The sequence below is a fragment of the Boleophthalmus pectinirostris genome, unplaced genomic scaffold, assembly GCF_026225935.1.
Source record: "Boleophthalmus pectinirostris isolate CB_2022bp ecotype Guang Dong unplaced genomic scaffold, ASM2622593v1 HiC_scaffold_17, whole genome shotgun sequence".
NCBI lineage: Eukaryota > Metazoa > Chordata > Actinopteri > Gobiiformes > Gobiidae > Boleophthalmus > Boleophthalmus pectinirostris.
Genome location: NW_026571115.1, coordinates 38,462,832 through 38,482,195, shown reverse-complemented (window position 1 = coordinate 38,482,195; position 19,364 = coordinate 38,462,832). Strand labels below are relative to the sequence as shown.

The 19,364-nt window shown below is 45.7% G+C and overlaps 1 protein-coding gene across 2 annotated transcripts; it reads right to left on the bottom strand.

Annotated features, from left to right (window-relative positions):
* Nucleotides 1-783: 783 nt before the first annotated feature.
* Nucleotides 784-16,227, bottom strand: jmjd6 (jumonji domain containing 6, arginine demethylase and lysine hydroxylase). Of its 2 annotated transcripts, XM_020935974.2 has the most exons (7): nt 15,999-16,226; nt 15,270-15,400; nt 12,908-13,296; nt 11,166-11,452; nt 8,842-8,977; nt 8,502-8,634; nt 784-3,404 (listed from the first exon to the last, which is right to left on the bottom strand). In XM_020935974.2, exons 2-7 carry the CDS (start codon nt 15,396-15,398, stop codon nt 3,273-3,275), a joined length of 1,206 nt encoding a protein of 401 aa, XP_020791633.1. In that variant the 5' UTR covers nt 15,399-15,400; nt 15,999-16,226; the 3' UTR covers nt 784-3,272. The 2 variants fall into 2 exon arrangements, with proteins under 2 accessions (XP_020791633.1, XP_055008460.1); XM_055152485.1 differs by lacking the exon at nt 11,166-11,452 and having other exon boundaries at nt 15,999-16,227.
* Nucleotides 16,228-19,364: the final 3,137 nt, after the last annotated feature.

Here is a 19,364-nt window from a genome sequence, read left to right as displayed (position 1 = left end):
TTCCGTTGTGGCTTTTTAATGTGTTGTGGCATTTTAATGTGTTATGGCTTTTGTGTTTGTGTTGCGCCTTTTTAATGTGTTATGGCTTTTTAATGTGTTGCGGCTTTTTAATGTGTTATGGCTTTTTAATGTGTTGTGGCTTTTTAATATGTTGCAGCTTTTTAATGTGTTGCGGTATTTGCATTTGTGTTATGGCATTTATTTTAATGCAAGCGCCGCAACAAATACAGAGTTCCGAGGTCATTTCCGTTGTGGCTTTTTGTTGTGTTGTCGCATTTGTTTTTGTTGCGGCGTTTGTTGCGGCGTTTGCGTTTGTTGTGACCCCTCTCGGCTTCCGTACAGAGAGGTTTGTACGGATATTTTCACAATATAAATCTCACGCTACGATATTTATTGTGATATTTTGTGGAGACGAACAAAACTGTGAATATTCTACTTTTTCCTCTTAAAATGCCTCGACAAAACTTAATCCAAAGAAGTAAGAGTTAAAAGTGTTAGAACTGTTATTTCTTCCTGTCGTCTGCACTGAAATGGAGCAAAGGATCATGGGAAATGTAGTTCCTCTGTGTTTTTAACTCTTCATTTAAACAAAGACACTTGTGATTCGATGTATTGTGATGCTCCATGATGTTATTGTGAGATCTTTGACGATACGAGATCATGATATTTGGGTTATTGTTACATCCTTATGATCCAGTATTTCTCCGTTGGTTCATCACGCCGCCCCGTCACCACGAGCTTTGAGGTTTTCATCACAAACACAAACGAAGTCGAGCCGCAGTGTCTCAGTAGAAAAAACTTTATTAACAGCAACACGTGTTTAGGCACTTGGGAGACGCAGGTGTGAACACGGAACAACGGAACAACACGCCGTTTTACAGCAGCTCCACACCCGGACCGAACCTGGACCGAACCCGGACCGAACCCGGACCGAACCGGGACCGAACCGGGACCGAACCTGGACCGAACCGGGACCGAACCTGGACCAAACCCGGACCGAACCTGGACCGAACCGGGACCAAACCTGGACCGAACCGGGACCGAACCGGGACCGAACCAGGTCTAAACCAGGACTGAACCAGGACTGAACCAGGACTGAACCAGGTCTAAACCAGGTCTAAACCAGGTCTCAACCAGGACTAAACCAGGACTAAACCAGGATTAAACCAGAACAGACTCAAAGAGATCAAACAGGACTAATGTTGGGCCTAAACTAAGCCTAGATCTATTGAAAGATTCAGAAACAGGACAAATCCAGTTGAAGTTTAGTCCCAGTTGAGTCCCGGTCAAGTCCCGGTTCAGTCCCGGTCCAGGTCCAGTGCTTTTATTTTAGCTCAGATTTTGGGGAAAAACATTAAAAACACAAAAAGAAAAGAAACGGGGAAAGACAGAGCGACACCGGACGCTTCACTGAACCGACTCCAACAAGAAAAAAAACAACAAGTAAAACCAGAGCTGTTACATCATCACCAGTTTCAGATCTGAACCAATCAAATCAAAGGAAAGAAGCGAGGGAGGAAGGGAGGAAGGAAGGAATGAAGGAAGGAAGGGAGGGAGGGAGGAAGGAGGGGAGGAAGGAAGGGAGGACGGGAGGAAGGAAGGGAGAAAGGAAGGAAGGGAGCAAGGAAGGAAGGAAGGAAGAAAGGAAGGGAGCAAGGAAGGAAGGAAGGAAGGAAGAAAGGAAGGGAGGAAGGATGGAAGGAAGGGAGGGAGGAAGGAAGGAAGGAAGGGAGGAAGGATGGAAGGAAGGGAGGAAGGAAGAGAGGAAGGATGGAAGGAAGAAAGGAAGGGAGGAAGGAAGAAAGGAAGGGAGGAAGGGAGGAAGGATGGAAGGAAGGGAGGAAGGAAGGGAGGAAGGGCCTTATAAGGAGCCGCTGGAGTGAGGCTTTGGCACAGAACGACATTAGGCACGTTTACGAGTTTACATTCGGTTTGAGCACAGAGGAAAAGACGCACGTCGCTTTTTCGCTGGAGGGTCCGTCACCTGCTCGTTTCCATGGATACGTCATCACTCTGCTCAGAATGTTCCGCAGTGTGACTTTAAACAGCTCTACTTTTTTTTAAAATGTATTCAATCTCAGGTGTTTTCATCGCTCAAAAACAAGACATTGTGACTGCGAACGGCGTCGCCTCTCCGCGGACCTGACCCGGAACCGCGTCTGGTTTGGTTTCTATGGAGACAGAAAGGTTTAATGCCATGCTGTGGAACATTTCAGACAGGAAAAAGACACAATGCAGCTTTAAAAAGTTCTGATGTGGTTTTAAAACGGCAGGAGACAGAAGCAAAAAAGCATAAATGAAATCTTCTTCTTCTTCTTCTTGTTTGAAATTTCTTCCAGTGTCTGAAGTTAAAACTGATAAAAAACTGATAAAAGAGCAAACACGTGGAGGTGAAGATGAATGTAGTGATTTAGGTTTTAAGGCGGTTTGAAAACATTTAAGGTTTAACCGTTTTCTTCTTTTTCACCTCCTGCTCTTCTCAAGGTTTTTCATGAACTGTTCAGAGTTTCTGGTGAATTCGCTCACTCCTCCTCTTCCCTCCCGCGATGCGAACCGCTCCACTCCATCGTTCCTCTAGTCCTACTGAAGCAGCGACAGGAGGCGACAGGAGGCCGACAGGAGCCGACAGGAGCAGGGGTCTCGTTTATGAAGCTTGGCGTGGACTTCTTCCCACAAGTGTCCGTACAGATAAAACCCGGTCGTCCTGAGGTGCTGGAGCTCAGGTTCACGCTGGATTCTTTTGATCACAAACTTAAAGTCACGTACGGAACATTTTTGAACTGAAGCTTTGTAAACGAGAGCCCGGGGTTGTGGGGGTCGTGGGGGTCGCCTCGGGTGTGTGTGTGTGTGTGTGGGAGGAGCTTCGTTGAGGAGGAGGCGGAGTCGTGTGTTTGTGGGAGGAGCTTGGTTCAGGTGTGGGCGTGGTCACCGTCGGGTCTAGAGGGACAGAAGTGATCATGGTTGCCACGGTAACACGTTAAGCTTCTGTTGCTATGACTGTTTTATGTTTTACTTGATATTTTGCTGAGTGAGTCCAGATGAAGACGTGTTGTTGCCCCAAACATTTAACCAAACCCGAACCTGAACCACCGGCCCTCCAGACCCTCCACCTTTCACCGTCGTCCTGGAGCCGGGTGTGTTTGTGGGAGGAGCTTCGTTCAGGCAAGGGGGGCGGAGTCAGGTGTGTTTGTGGGGCGGAGTCAGGTGTGTTTGTGGGGGCGTGGTCAGGTGTGTTTGTGGGGCGGAGTCAGGCGTGTTTGTTGGGGGCGGAGTCACCGTGAGGAGCTCCGTTCTTTGCTCACGCAGTCGTCCTGGAGGCAGGTGTCTCCGTTGGCCGTGGAGCTGCAGGTGCGGCGCTTTTTCCGTCTGTGGGACATGGACTCGCTCTCCGAACCGGAACCGCCCTGAAGAGACACGAAAAGAAGAGAAAGAGAAAGAAGAGAAATAAGAGAGGGAGGAGACAGAAGAGAGGTGATCATGTGAGAGGTTGGACTGGTACTAAATGCCTGGAATCCTGGGCTCTGGGCCTGTTTCCAGTGATGTTCTTCATAATGTGATTTCAGACGAAAAGATTAAAAACAGTCAAAAGGATTGAAATAAATAATATAGAGTTAAGAGTTTGCTAAAATGTTAACTGGATTTTATTTGTCATGTTGTTGAAAGTGTGATCGTATCATCAATAAAGGACTGAGTCTGGGATCATTTGTTTCAGTGAGTAGGGATGGGCATGATTAGTCGATTAATCGATAATTGATCATTAAGAATTTAATATAATTGATCATTAAGAATTTCATGGATTCCGTTCATTTTACTGGACAAACTGAATGTATGTGTGTGTGTCGTGACCAAACAGGTGTGTACATGTGTCTCTGCATCAGAAGGAGCGACACACAAACAGTGGGTCAGTCTGTAACGAACCGAAGCACAAATGTGGATTTAACCAGGATTTGTAGAAGAAATTCCACACTTTCCGTTGCGTTGGGACAAGTGTGAGTCCATGTGCACAGTGGATAAAGCAGCACATATGTTTCTGTGTCCAGTGGGAAAAAGTTTTTCCAGGTGAGAGTCGCTCAATGTGGATGACGAGGCCCCGCCCCCCTCCCCCCGTACGCTGTCCTGGTTTTGACAAACACAAATCTGGTCACACTGACCTGTATTCACCTGAGTCATGTCTTTTAATCCAACACAAGTTGAACCACATCAGCGACACAAGAGCTGGAGTTTTATCTTCACTTAGTTTATGTAAATTAGTGATGTGGTTTTAAGTTTTGTTTCTGTGAGATTTGAACAAAACTGAATTAAACACATTATAATGTCAAACAGCTGATGTGGATCTAGAGTCGTTATGTTTATATGTCGTAAAGTTGAATTTATTGATGCAGATTAGTGCAGATAGTAATAATAATGATGATCATTTTAATAGAAAAACGTTCATGATTAATCGATAATCGATCGTTAATTCTTCCGACGATCGATTAAGAACATTTCATCCAATGCCCGTCACTACTGGTGAGACCTTCATCCATCACTCGGGGGATTTCGTGCCGTTTCTCTTCATTGTGTTAAACTTCTACATGAGAGAAACGACACAATCAATCTCCTGACTCTTTGTCCTGGTTTTCAGAAGTGCAGCTTTCCCCGTTTCCAGGGGAACAACAATCACAGAATAAAAGACAGAACCACGAGATGAGGAAAACCACTGGACCTACATGAAGATGTTTATTTTAAACATTTGCATTGGTCCAGAGTTCTTCCTCTGACCTTCTGCACTCAGAGCGTCCTCCTCATTCTGTGTCTGTAACAGAACCAAACCCAAACCTTCACTTTGACTTCACTGTGTGGATGTAAACACTCCTCTGTTATAGTCGAGTTTCATTGTTGACAAAAGCGTGCGTTGCATGATGGGAATTATTTTGGTCGGCGGCAAGAAACACTGATTCAACATGACGGACGGAGCGAGAAAACACGTAAAGAGTATTGATCCCGGTTATTGATCCACTCTAACGGCAGACGACCCAAGAACATTTGACCACAAATTGGTCATAAACATCGACGGACGACAAATCTCCCTTTTCAACCCCGACAGAGTCTGGACCAAACCAAACTTCTGGTCAGAATCTCCAACTCCCTGGACAAATATTTATAATAATAATATTATTATCCACAATGACTTGGTGAAACTCCTGGGCCATTCACAGCAGAAAAGATGAAAACCTCCAAGAGTCTGGATGTGTTGTTGAACTTGTTGAGTCCACGGTTTGTTAGGATCTTCTACGTTTGCTCTGCGGATGTTTGAAAGTCGTTTAATTCACTGTTAGTGGTTCTTTTCACTCAGAATACGAAAAAGACATTTTCCTTCTTCTGTGTTTCTATTTGTGCGTTCGATAATGCAGCAGGAATTTACCATCAGGGGGAAATACACGAGGTTACACACTGTGTTTGACGCTACCGTGTTTCTGCCTCCGAACTAAATATTTCCCAGCAGCAACGCGGGTTTTTAATAACAATGACGTCAGCTCAAACTCCACTATAATGATGATTTAAACACATAAAGTGAAATATAAACTTCCCAAATGAACTAAAGTTTATTCTGTGTCAAAACCTCTAGTGAGACACATGGAGGAGCCAGAGCTGCCCCGGGGCAGATAGACAGACACATGGCCGCGGCTCTGCTCCGTCAGACTCAGACTCAGACTCAGATAAACGTGTGTCCTGGAGTTATTTTTGTGTGACATGTACTTTTAAGATGAACTGGTCATGTATAAATACTTGATCTGCTCTCGTCTCATGACTCATGAAATCAGTGACAGCTCGTGATTTTAGAGACGCTCCGAGATTTCCCCCTGATCCCTGTGACCGACAACGGCACGCTATGACCGTTACCATGGAAACGCACGCACAACGCTGCAAAAAACCCCAACACCAAACCCCCAAAAGCCAAACCCAACACTTCACCAAACCAGGAACATCTTCAGTGACGAGTGTGAGATACTGGGCTTTAGGGACAGTGATTAGGCTCGTGTGTGTGTGTGTGTGTGTGTGTCTGTGTGTGTATCTGTGTGTGTGTGTATCTGTGTGTGTGTGTGTGTATCTGTGTGTGTGTGTGTGTATCTGTGTGTGTATCTGTGTGTGTGTGTATCTGTGTGTATCTGTGTGTGTATCTGTGTGTATCTGTGTATCTGTGTATCTGTGTGTATCTGTGTGTATCTGTGTGTGTGTATGTGTGTGTGTATGTGTGTATGTGTATGTGTGTATCTGTGTGTAAAGGTTCATGTCCTGGCACAGACTCTTGGACTTGAAGCTCCTCGTGTGTGTATCTGTATCTGTGTATCTGTGTCTGTATGTGTGTGTATGTGTGTGTGTGTCTGTATCTGTGTGTGTATCTGTGTGTATCTGTGTGTGTGTGTATCTGTGTGTGTGTATCTGTGTGTGTGTGTATCTGTGTGTGTGTGTATGTGTGTATCTGTGTGTGTGTGTGTATCTGTGTGTATCTGTGTGTGTGTGTGTGTATCTGTGTGTGTGTATCTGTGTGTATCTGTGTGTGTGTATCTGTGTGTATGTGTGTATCTGTGTGTATGTGTGTATGTGTGTGTGTGTGTATCTGTGTGTGTGTATCTGTGTGTATCTGTGTGTGTGTATCTGTGTGTGTGTGTGTATGTGTGTGTGTGTGTGTGTGTATCTGTGTGTATGTGTGTATCTGTGTGTGTGTGTATCTGTGTGTGTGTATCTGTGTGTGTGTGTGTGTATCTGTGTGTTTGTGTGTATCTGTGTGTGTGTATCTGTGTGTGTGTGTGTGTCTGTGTGTGTATGTGTGTATGTCTGTGTGTGTGTATCTGTGTGTGTGTATCTGTGTGTGTGTCTGTGTGTGTATCTGTGTGTATGTGTGTATCTGTGTGTGTATCTGTGTGTGTGTGTGTGTGATGTGTGTGTGTGTGTGTATCTGTGTGTGTGTGTGTGTGTGTATCTGTGTGTATGTGTATCTGTGTGTGTGTGTATCTGTGTGTGTGTGTGTGTGTGTATGTGTGTGTATCTGTGTGTGTGTATCTGTGTGTGTATGTGTGTGTGTTGTGTGTGTCTGTGTGTTGTCTGTGTATCTGTATCTGTGTGTTTGTATGTGTGTGTGTATCTGTGTGTGTGTGTGTATCTGTGTGTGTGTATCTGTGTGTGTGTGTATCTGTGTGTGTGTGTATCTGTGTATATCTGTGTGTGTATCTGTGTGTGTAAAGGTTCATGTCCTGGCACAGACTCTTGGACTTGGACCTGAAGCTCCTCGTGTGTGTGTGTGTGTGTGTGTGTATCTGTGTGTGTGTGTGTGTGTGTATGTGTGTGTATCTGTGTGTGTATCTGTGTGTGTGTGTGTGTATCTGTGTGTATCTGTGTATGTGTGTATCTGTGTGTGTGTGTATCTTTGTGTGTGTATCTGTGTGTGTAAAGGTTCATGTCCTGGCACAGACTCTTGGACTTGGACCTGAAGCTCCTCGTGTGTGTGACGGTGAATCGAGGCTGAATCGGAGCCGTGACCAGAGCCGCTTCTCCACAGACACACACATGATGAGCCGGAGCCAAACGTGTGGAGACTGAGGCATTTCAAAAATAAAATAAAATAAAATAAAAACACTGCTGCAGCTTCAGCTCAGGTTTAACCCTCCAGAGCCTCGTCTCCGCACAAAACACACACTTATCTTTGTTCTGTGAAGACAGTTGAGTCTCTTTGACCAGACTTACTACATTAAAACGAGTATCGAATATGAACTTTGTTTTGGTCAAACTCAGTCGCTCCGTCCATTTTGATTGGTCCAAACTAGGGACGGGCATTTGATGAAATCTTCTTAATCGATCATTGGAAGAATTAACGATCGATTATCGATTAATCATGAACGTTTTTCTATTAAAATGATCATCATTATTATTACTATCTGCACTAATCTGCATCAATAAATTCAACTTTACGACATATAAACATAACGACTCTAGATCCACATCAGCTGTTTGACATTATAATGTGTTTAATTCAGTTTTGTTCAAATCTCACAGAAACAAAACTTAAAACCACATCACTAATTTACATAAACTAAGTGAAGATAAAACTCCAGCTCTTGTGTCGCTGATGTGGTTCAACTTGTGTTGGATTAAAAGACATGACTCAGGTGAATACAGGTCAGTGTGACCAGATTTGTGTTTGTCAAAACCAGGACAGCGTACGGGGGGAGGGGGGCGGGGCCTCGTCATCCACATTGAGCGACTCTCACCTGGAAAAACTTTTTCCCACTGGACACAGAAACATATGTGCTGCTTTATCCACTGTGCACATGGACTCACAAAAAACAAAAAAATGAAATCTGAAAAACTCAAACAAGAATCAGATTTTAGTTTGAGATTCACGTTGACGCAAAATGTGATTTAAATCTGACGACGAACCTGAGCCCGAGGTCAGATGTGTGTGTGTTTGTGTGTGTTTGTGTGTGTGTTTGTGTGTGTGTGTGTGTTTGTGTCACACTCACGTCGGAGTCGGAGTCGGAGGAGGAGGAGGAGGATGAAGAGTCGCTGGAGCTGTCTGAGGCGATTCCCGTCGACTCCTGAAGATCCACTCTGTCTGCGAGAGCCGCCAAGTCCGGACGCTCCTGTTTCAAGATCCTACAGAGACCAGAACCGGGACTTAACCGGGACTGAGCCGGGACTGAACCGGGACTGAACCGGGACTGAGCCGGGGCTGAGCCGGGACTGAACCGGGACTGAACGGGACTGACCGGGACTGAGCCGGGACTGAACCGGGGACTGAACCGGACTGAACCGGACTGAACCGGGACTGAACCGGGACTAAGAGCAGTATTATGGTCTCACCTGTACCACTTTCGGGAGAGCTTTGGTCGCCCTCGGACGGTTTTGTGCCAGACGATGGGGAAGTTTGTGGAGCTGGCGAAATTCTGCGTCACAGCGATGGTCGTGTCCAGGTTCAACACCACGTGCCACCAACCTCCTGACAAACACACCATCACGTAAGAGCGGCTCAAAAGAACCATGATTCACCAGGACCTGCACTAGACCGAGACCAGTCTGAGACCACAGGGTCCCGAGACCAGGACAAGACCGAGACTTTTAAAGGTCGAGACCGAGACGAGACCGAGACGAGACCGAGACGAGACCGAGACCACGACCCATCGAGACCAAATCAAGACCATCTTTGTCATTTTCTATATTCATTTGTATTTTACAGTATTTATTTACAATTTTGTCACATTTATATCAATGTTTTTATAAATCTATCTCCATTTGAGCTGATCCATGTTCATTTAGGGCAGTGCTTCTCAATTATTTTCTGTCATGCCCCCCCTAGGACGAATAAAACATCTCGCGCCCCCCCGCGTGACTATAAATAGTATCATTTGTCTATAAAATAGTTCTAAGTGCACCTCTGCATAACACTGCCACCTTATATGACGCCAACAACGCTCGCTGGTTTACTGAAGTAGCAGTCACAAAGCGGGATGATTGTCGGCAATATTCAGCACGTTTTCGCTGAAAAATCTCAAGCGGCTTATCAGAGTGATCGGGGTGTAATGTATTTAAGTGACGCCTTAATTTATTGGGCTTCATGCTGTCGGCTGCCAACATTTTTAGACACAGTAAGCACACCGGTCTTTCCTCGTCTCCCACCGTAGTCACAGTGAAGCCAAGCGCTACATACGCTTCGTCATATTTCCTCGTCTTAGCTTTCGGGAGATTTTCGTTTGTCTCTTTATCTCCGTCTCTCTCCGTCTGTCTTCTCATCCCTGTTAAATATTTTTTCATGGTGTCACTTGAGGGTCTGCTACACTTCGTGTCTACACTTCATACTCAAACTCTGTGCTGTGTGCAAAGCGCGCATGCTCAGTGCAAACAAAACTCCTACACCACCGAGCGAATGCTCCCTGCGCACACTCTGCCAATGAGAGCGCTCTGCCCCCTAATGTAGTGGAAGTGCAATTGCACTTTATTCTAAAGGCCCGTTCAGACCAAAGCGTCAAAGTGTCCACTTTCAATGTAAAGTCTATGTGGACGCGCGACTAGAGCGTCCTGCGTTTTTGCGGCGCGTTTTCGGCGTCAGCGCGGCGCGAATCAGGCGTCAGCGCAGCGCGTCTTCAGCGTTTTGGCGTCAGCGGCCAAGACGCGCGTCCAAGGCGTCAGCGTCAAGAAGTTGAAAATGCTGAACTTTTCGCGTCAGACGCGCCGCGTCAACCAATCAGGGACGAGTATCCAGAGACGCAGCGACGTTATTATCAGGAAGAAAAACCCCAGAACCAGAACCACAAACATGAGCGGAGAATAAATATATACACCACAATCACCGAGCCGATCGCGAGGACTACACCAGGACCGGACCAGGACCAAACCAGGACTAGACCGAGACTAGACCGAGACTAAACAAGGACTAGACCGGGACTAGACCGTGATTAGACCAGGACTAGACCGGTATTAGACCAGGACTAGACCGGGACTGATCCAGTGTCATTAGTGGAGTATAAATATATATACGCCCCAGTCGTCGACCCGATCTCCTCCGTTGATGTTTTATGTCATAAAAACACTCTCTCAGTCTGGTCTGACATTGTTTCGGGAAAAGACCGGGACCGGGCTCTTGTTTCCAGGGCAACGGACGCGCGTCAAGTATTTTTGTCCCGTTCGTCCACGGCGTCAAAGACGCGCGTCGGGGGCGTCTAAACTCAAATGCAAAGGCTCCAAATAGAGACGTCAAGGCGTTTTTTGACGCTTTGGTGTGAACGGCCCTTAAGACAGTTAAAAAAAATCTAAATAAAAAAATAAAAAAGCATGCTCCCCGAGGTCAAACGCGCCCCCCTTGACGGAGCCTCGCGCCCCCCCAGGGGGGGCCCCACTATTTGAGAAGCACTGATTTAGGGTTAACATAATCCAAACTATCTGTTCTGCACTTAAACACACTGTGCCCCTTTTTTGGACGCCTGTGACTCTTCTTTAAGTTTTGGCAAAACTGAACAAAGTCAAGAAAATGGGTTGGACTTTTGTTTTTTCGCCTGCAGTTACATTTAGTTACTGGTTTTTCGTGTGGAGTTTTTCATGTGGGGACTTTGGCCTGTGGATTTTCGCATCTGGATGTTTGTTTTGCGTGCGGGCTTTTCTTTTGCGTGTAGATTCGGCGTGCGGACTCTCACCGGGCACGAACACGGTCTCTCCGGGCTTCTGCAGGATCTCCAGCGGTCTGAACTCCGGGGGCCACGTGGGCTCCTGCGTTCGGGGGTAGATGACGTTGAACCAGGTGATGGCCTCGTCCTGCTGGTTTCCGCCGTCGTCGCGCGTCACTTTGATGAGTTCTCGCGGCGTGTGCGTGGGAAACAGACACCAGCGCTTGTGTCCCTGCACCAGAGCGTTCCACGCAGACGTGCCCAGAGGGTCGATGTGTATGCCCGTCCCAGAGCGGGCAGGACCCATCACGAACCACCTGAAGACAAAGACCAGGACTGAGACGCAGACCGGGACTCAGACGCAGACCGGGACTGAGACGCAGACCGGGACTGAGACGCAGACCGGGACTGAGACGCAGACCGGGACTGAGACGCAGACCGGGACTGAGACGCAGACCGAGATTGAGACACAGACCGGGACTGAGACACAGACCGGGACTCAGACACAGACCGGGACTGAGACGCAGACCGGGACTCAGACGCAGACCGGGACTGAGACACAGACCGGGACTGAGACACAGACCGGGACTCAGACACAGACCGGGACTGAGACACAGACCGGGACTCAGACACAGACCGGGACTGAGACGCAGACCGGGACTCAGACACAGACCGGGACTGAGACACAGACCGGGACTGAGACACAGACCGGGACTCAGACACAGACCGGGACTGAGACACAGACCGGAGACAGACGGACGACACAGACCGGACTGAGACACAGACCGGGACTCAGACACAGACCGGGACTGAGACAGACCGGGACTGAGACAGACGCAGACCGGGACTCAGACGCAGACCGGGACTGAGACGCAGACCGAACTGAGACGCAGACCGGACTGAGACGCAGACCGGGACTCAGACGCAGACCGGGACTGAGACGCAGACCGGGACTGAGACGCAGACCGGGACTGAGACGCAGACCGGGACTGAGACGCAGACCGGGACTGAGACGCAGACCGGGACTGAGACGCAGACCGGGACTGAGACACAGACCGGGACTGAGACACAGACCGGGACTCAGACACAGACCGGGACTCAGACACAGACCGGGACTGAGACACAGACCGGGACTGAGACACAGACCGGGACTGAGACACAGACCGGGACTCAGACAGGGAACCAGGACTAGACCAGGACTGAGACTGAGACCAGGACTGGACCAGGACTGGACCGGGACCAAAACCGGGACCAAAACCGGGACCAAAACCGGGACCAAAACCGGGACCTAAACCGGGACCTAAACCGGGACCTAAATCGGGACCTAAATCAGGACCTAAACCGGGACTAAACCAGGACCTAAACCGGGACCTGAACCGGGACCTGAACCGGGACCTGAACCGGGACCTGAACTGGGACCTGAACAAGGACTGAACAAGGACTAAACCAGCACTAAACCAGCACTAAACCAGGACCTAAACCAGGCCTGGACCGGGACTGAACAAGGACTAAACCAGCACTAAACCAGCACTAAACCAGGACCTAAATCAGGACCTAAACCAGGCCTGGACCGGGACCGAACCAGGACTAGATAGGGCCTGAACTAGGACTAAATTAGGACCTGAATCAGGACCTAAACCGGGGCTAAACCCGGACTAAACCAGGACTGGACTGGGACTGAACCAGAACCTAAACCAGGCCTGAATCGTGACTAAAGCAGGAATGAACTTGGACTAAAGATGGGAGGGCATCTGACACAGAGGGACATGAACCTGTACGGGGGTCTTCGTTTCTCTCCTGCGAACTGAAACAGGTCGTCGGTGAAGAACACGGGGACGGCGTAGTCCTCGAGCAGTTTGCGTCTCTTGGCGTGCTCGCCGTAGCTGCTGTCGAAGATGTAGAGGGGGCTGTCGTCGCGCGTGCTCTCCAGATACTCCACGTAGTACTTCATCTTCATCTTCACCGAGTACCCGTCGTTGTCCTCGCCGCATTTGAACTTCTGGTTGCGGTATTTCCGTTTGAGGCGCTCCAGAGTCCACTTCTCCTTGGCGGGCCACGCCTCCTGACAGTTCAGCAGCACCACGGGCTTGTACGGACGCTCGAACCTCTGGATGAACTCCTCCGGGCTGATGCGAGACGCGTCCACTCGCTCCACGTTGTCCTGGAAACAAACGAAGACAAACAGTGACGAGGACGAATGTAAACGTTTAAACAGGACCGTCGAACTCACTCAAATCAAATACGGTGAAATCAAAACGTTAAAAGTCTCAATAATATCGTGGAACAAACAGAATCACAAACTCCTGAACCTTAACGCAGTGTTTTAGGCAGCAGCTAAACAAACAGAGGAAACTACATAGACCATGATCCTTTGCTCTGACTCAGCGCAAACAACAAATAAGCACAGAGTTCTTTAAATTATGACAGCAATGCCAAAAAAATCTAAAATATTATGACATTAAGACCAGATAAACATTTAGATGCACTGAATGGACTTAATAGTTTTGGAGAACTGAAAAAGGTTCAACTTTGCTTCTAAAATAGATTTATTACGATTATTATTTTTAGCTTTTAGGATTATATTGTGGCCTAAAATATCACGAGTATCGATTAACTGAATATTCTTCACATTTCTGGTAAAAATGGCTAAATTAAAAACACCACATTCAGTGTCAAAAACTGAAAACTTCTGACTCAATAATATGGAGAGAGTTTTGTTGGAAGAATTTGGTCAGGTTTTTTAAAACAGCAGTCCAGGAAAGACACTACACCAAATCATCAAACTGTTGGAGGCGACGCGGTGAACTGGAGGCAAATCACTGCCGTATATATTTTAGACGTGTCCTCATATTCTTCCATTTTGGAGAGAAATTCATAAATCATTAGAAACTGTGTTCTGTATCGACCGTTTCGACTTGAAACGATGAACCTGAGTTTCCTGATGGTGAAAATGTGCCGTATAAAGTCAAATACCTGTTCCAGATTTTGAGTGCAGCTGCTGGGAAATTATAACCAGGAAACGGTTTAATCCACAAACACCAACACTGGACGAACAGTTTGAGATTGTTTATGATATTTTTAAGATGCTGCAGAGAATAACTTAGCATAAGACTGCAACAAGACAAATTTGAAAGCAAATGGAAACCGTGGATTGAAAATATAAATACTGTGAGACCGGACTTTGTTTGACCCATTACTTTGTTTTTCTTGCAATTGGCTGTAATAATTATTATTCATTATTATTATTATTTTTATTATTTATTTTTTTTTTATTATTGGTGACGTGTTTCAGTGACGTGTTTCGGTGACGTTGTTCGGTGACGTGTTTCGGTGACGTTGTTCGGTGACGTGTTTCGTGACGTTGTTTGGTGACGTGTTTCGGTGACGTTGTTTGGTGACATGGTTCGGTGACGTGTTTCGGTGACGTTTTGGTGACATGGTTCGGTGACGTGTTTCGGTGACGTTGTTTGGTGACATGGTTTGGTGACGTGTTTCGGTGACGTTGTTTGGTGACATGGTTCGGTGACGTGTTTCGGTGACGTTGTTTGGTGACGTGTTTTGGTGACGTTGTTTGACGTGTTTCGGTGACGTTGTTTGGTGACGTGTTTGGTGACGTGTTTCGGTGACGTTGTTTCTGTGACGTTTCGGTGACGTATTTCGGTCTAAAACAAAATAGTCCTGTTTTAGTCTTGGTTTAGTTCTGTTTTAGTCCTGATTTAGTCCTATTTTAGTTTTGGTTTAGTTCTGGTTTTAGTTCTGTTTTAGTCTTGGTTTAGTCCTGTTTTAGTCTTGGTTTTAGTTCTGGTTTTAGTCCTGTTTTAGTCCTGATTTAGTCCTATTTTAGTCTTGGTTTTAGTCCTGTATTAGTCCTGTATTAGTTCTGGTTTTAGTCCTGGTTTTAGTCCTATTTTAGTCTTTGTTTAGTTCTGGTTTTAGTCCTGTTTTAGAATTCACGCTGTTTTAATAAAAATATCCTGGTGTTTTGAGTGTCCATCGCCTACGTGCAGATTCGCACTCTTCCGGCACGTTAGCCGCGTTAGCCACATTAGCCACATTAGCTCCGTTAGCTCCCGGAGCCGCCTCTCCCCCCCGTGTCTCCCCCGGCGCCCGTCGCCTCTCTCCCGGGGACAGTACCTTCACGCTCCGGTGCGACAGGTCGAAGGTGTCGTGGTATCCGTGTCTGATCCAGTCCGCGGAGTCCTTCAGCTCGGGCCTGGCGCTGCGCTTCGCCTCTTTGATCCGCTTCTTACTTTTGTGGTTCATTTCTGTTCAGTTTAAAGACTCAGAGTTAGCACCGTTTGTTAGCACTGTTTTTTTGGTTTTTTGTTGTTGTTAAATTTCAAATATATAATGTAATATACAATGGTATAAACAAAGAACATTGCTGGAGGCTTAAGAGTTCATAAACTCACACGGCTCAATTAACGCACTGAATAACACACATAAATAACACTCATCACAGTGTAAATATATAAATCTACATGTGCAAATAAATACATTCATATTTCATACAAAGCGCTTTTGTCTTCAAGGCTTTGTGCAATAATTGAGAGAATTTATATTTTAAGAGTCAAGACTGAAACACGACAGATTTGGGTTTGTGACTTAGAAAATTTACAGCAATAAATATGAAACTTTGACAGGATTAAGTTCAACACACAGATTTTTTTTTTGGCAGGAATATTTTTCTCAAAGACGCCCAAAGAGAACATGTTTTATATTAAATTGTAGGTTTGTATCGAGCTTTTTTATTCACTAATAAAAATATTCCAAAAGATTCTGTTAGCTCCGTTAGCTCCGTTAGCCTCTGGAGCTACACCGCGCTCAGCCTCCACACTTAGCCGCGCTAGCCTCGCTGCTTACCGGCTTTTCCCAACTCCCCCGCCTCCTTTACCAACTCCCCCGCCTCCAAACCCGGGTGATACGGGTGATACGGCTGTGTGTGGCTCGTGTGCGGCTCGTGTGCACCTCTCCCCCCGTGTGTGGACACTTTTACGGGCGCTGCTCCGGTTAAACTGGGATAAAAAGCCCCGGAGAGTCGCGCCGTTAGCGCCGTTAGCTCACACTTAGCACAGTTAGCTTCACACAAAATGCTTCTGTAAAGAGTTTGACAGCGCAGGCTCCCGCCCCCCTCAAATACCACGCCGCTGATTGGTTAGCGTCCCGAGCGGTCCGCGCGCTGATTGGATAGGACTCTTCCCGCCACGCTCTGATTGGCTGCGGACCGCCTCTTTCTTTTGTTATGGGCTGAAGGCGGAAGTGGATTTCAGCGTGGGTTCTACTGGGGGAAAAATGCGCGACACAATCTGAAAATGTGACATAAATGATCCTTTTTCAGAGACGTTATGGCCGAAAGTGAAGCGGAATCCTCGAGTTTAGCGTTTAAAGTTTTCACATTTAAAGATGACCGTGAAAACTCGCAGGAATCTTTGAGCGTGACCATCCCAGAGGTGAATTTACTGTTTAAATAAAGAAAAACATGTTATGTCATTGTTTTTAATATTTTATCAGACATTTTAATTGTTGTAATTAACTGTATCAAAGCTGCTGTCTTGGCGTTTAGCTTTTACTGCTGGAAAGTAGAATATTTTAGGCTCAAAAAAATTTTTGTCCAAATGTAAGAATAGTTTAGTGTTATTTTAAATGCCCTTCTGTCCTGTGTCCCTGTGAGTCAGATGCCCTCCCGTCCTCCTGTACCCGGGTGGGGAGTCAGTTATTGGTGGCAACAGTAGGTTTTGTGGATTGTTTAGGGAAACCAGACGTCCCTGTTGACCCGAGACAATCTCTGTGTCTCCTGTCCCAGTGGATCTAAACAAAACCACTGATTTGTCCCAAGAAATGTCCCAGTGTCTCTATTTTTGACCAGTCTGATCCTGACAACAGTAAAGAGAGACACAGACTGACATTTGTTTGGGTAAAATACAGAAAATCTGAGTGCAGAACAGTTTTCTTTAACTCTGCACTCGAGTCATTATTTTATTATCACCAACCTCCACACAGCAGTTTGTCCCAGTTTTTATTTTAAAAATGTGCTCACTTTAGCTTTGTTATTTTTTTGTGTAATATTTTTTTGAGTTTTTTGTGTTGAGTCTGATCTGGGGTCAGATCTCAGACGCTCAGAGTCTGGACCTGATGGAGACTCTGAAACATCAGGAGCCACAGGAGGAGCCAGAGATAAAAACTGTTGTTGTGTCCTTAGGCAAGACACTTCACCCACATTGTCTAGTGTGAAAGTGGAGTGGGAGGGGCAGATTGACAGACTTGCTTTCATTGGTCTGTTCCAGGGCAGCTGTGGCTACAGTAGGAGTTTAACCCCAGAGTGTGAGAGAAAGACTAACGCTCTGTAAAACATCTTTGTGACATGAGTTTGTGAAAAATACTATAGAAATAAAAACTGACTTAATATAAATACTCACGTTTGTATCGTTGAGTGTAAAATGCTCCACGGAACCTGTTCAAACTGCAGTTTTGGATTTTACTTCTTTGGAAACATAAACATGTATTTTTACTTGAATGTTTCTAACTGAGCTGCAGATTCTAAAGTGTCATATTTATGCTCCAGATCACAGTTTTAACAAAGCCCATTTTCCCATTGAAATACATTATAATGAAACTACACGAAAACTATTGAGCCACTCTGCATTTATCATACTGGAAAAATCTGTGTTTTTACCAACAGAAAATGTGGTCTTTTTATGATGAAATAGTATTTAAAGGGTTAAAATCATTAAAAAATATATTCAACATAGTTTATATAAAATGTAGATCAGAAGAGTTTGAAACAGAGTGACCAGATTTTCAAAATAAAAAACTGGAACATCCTCAGTTTCATGGTGGTTGGTGATAATAAAATAGTGAATTGAGTTTGTAATTAAATTACTCTGCACTCGGCCCATTCATGATGAACATGAGTCAGTAGAGTCACATTTTCTTTGTGTTTTGTCATTTTTAAGCAGATTTTCTGTATTTTACCGAAACAAATGTCAGTTTCTCTTTACTGTTGCAGGGTCAGATTTGTCCAAAACAGAGACACTGGGACATTTCTTGTGTAAACTGGGACAAATCAGTGGTTTTATATAAATCTGTTGGGACAGAGACACAGACTCAAAACTGGGACTGTCCCGGGGAAACGGGACGTGGTTCGGCGACACGTAGGTGACGTGGTTCGGTGACTCTTCGGTTTTCGGTTTCTGTGACATTTCAGTGATGTAGTTTGGAGACATGTTTCGGTGTCGTTTCAGTGACGTGGTTCAGTGACGTGTTTCGGTAACGTGTTTCATTAACATGTTTCGGTGACGTGTTTCAGTAACGTTGTTCGGTGACGTTGTTCGGTGACGTGTTTCAGTGACATGTTTCAGTGTCGTTTCGGTGACGTGTTTCAGTGTGTGTTCGGTGAGTGTTTCGTGTTTTCAGTGTCAGTTCGGTGAACGTTTCCGGTAACGTTGTTTGGTGGCGTGTTTCGGTGACGTGTTTCGGTGACATGTTTCGGTAACGTGTTTTCGGTATTGATGCTTGTTCAATTATGACACACACCCTTTTAAAATTCCTTTTTCAAATGTTTAGAACGCCCTAATTTTTCCAGTTATTTATTGCAATTCAAGTCGTGCAAGTCCAATGAAGATACTTTAAATTCTTGGGATCTTTTTAAAGACATTGCGGTAAAGTGTGTTTATCTTGTTGATGTGTTTCTCTGCGGCTGCGAGCCATCTTCAGAACTGTCACCGGTGTTGGTGGTGACGTGTCGTATATCAGCTGTTGTCACTTCCTGTAGGCGTGGTCAGCCTGATGGACCTGGCAGGCCGAAACATGTCAACAAGGTAAGCACACTTTACTGCATTGTCTTTAAAAAGAACCCAAGAAGTTAAAGTATAAAAGAAGACAAAACATCTTTGGCTTAAGTCCAGTGAAGAGCTTGACAAAGGTAAGAAATGAACAAACAGAACAGAGGTTAAAAAAGATAAAAGAACAAAACAAGTCCAAGTTCTGCCAAAACTACCTCAGGAAAAAAAGAACAAGATGGTGAACTTGAAAACATGGAGTGTCCAGACTTAAACCCCATCGAGCTGGTTTGGGATGAACTGGACAGAAGAGTGAAAGCCAAGAAACCTACAAGTGCCACACATTTATGGAAACTTCTGCAACAGACTTGGGAAGAACTTTCTGAGGAATATTTGTTTTCTATTGTAAAAAGAAAAAGCAGTGTTCAGCTGTTACATCTGCCAAAGGTGG

Excerpts from the sequence above, each read along its gene's own strand:
- jmjd6 (XM_020935974.2), bottom strand. The coding sequence starts at position 15,398 with ATGAACCACAAAAGTAAGAAGCGGATCAAAGAGGCGAAGCGCAGCGCC. Across the intron at positions 11,453-12,907 it reads AAACGAAGACCCCCGTACAG|GTGGTTCGTGATGGGTCCTG; the intron begins GTTCATGTCCCT and ends CTTTGTCTTCAG. Across the intron at positions 8,978-11,165 it reads AGAGACCGTGTTCGTGCCCG|GAGGTTGGTGGCACGTGGTG; the intron begins GTGAGAGTCCGC and ends TGTGTTTGTCAG.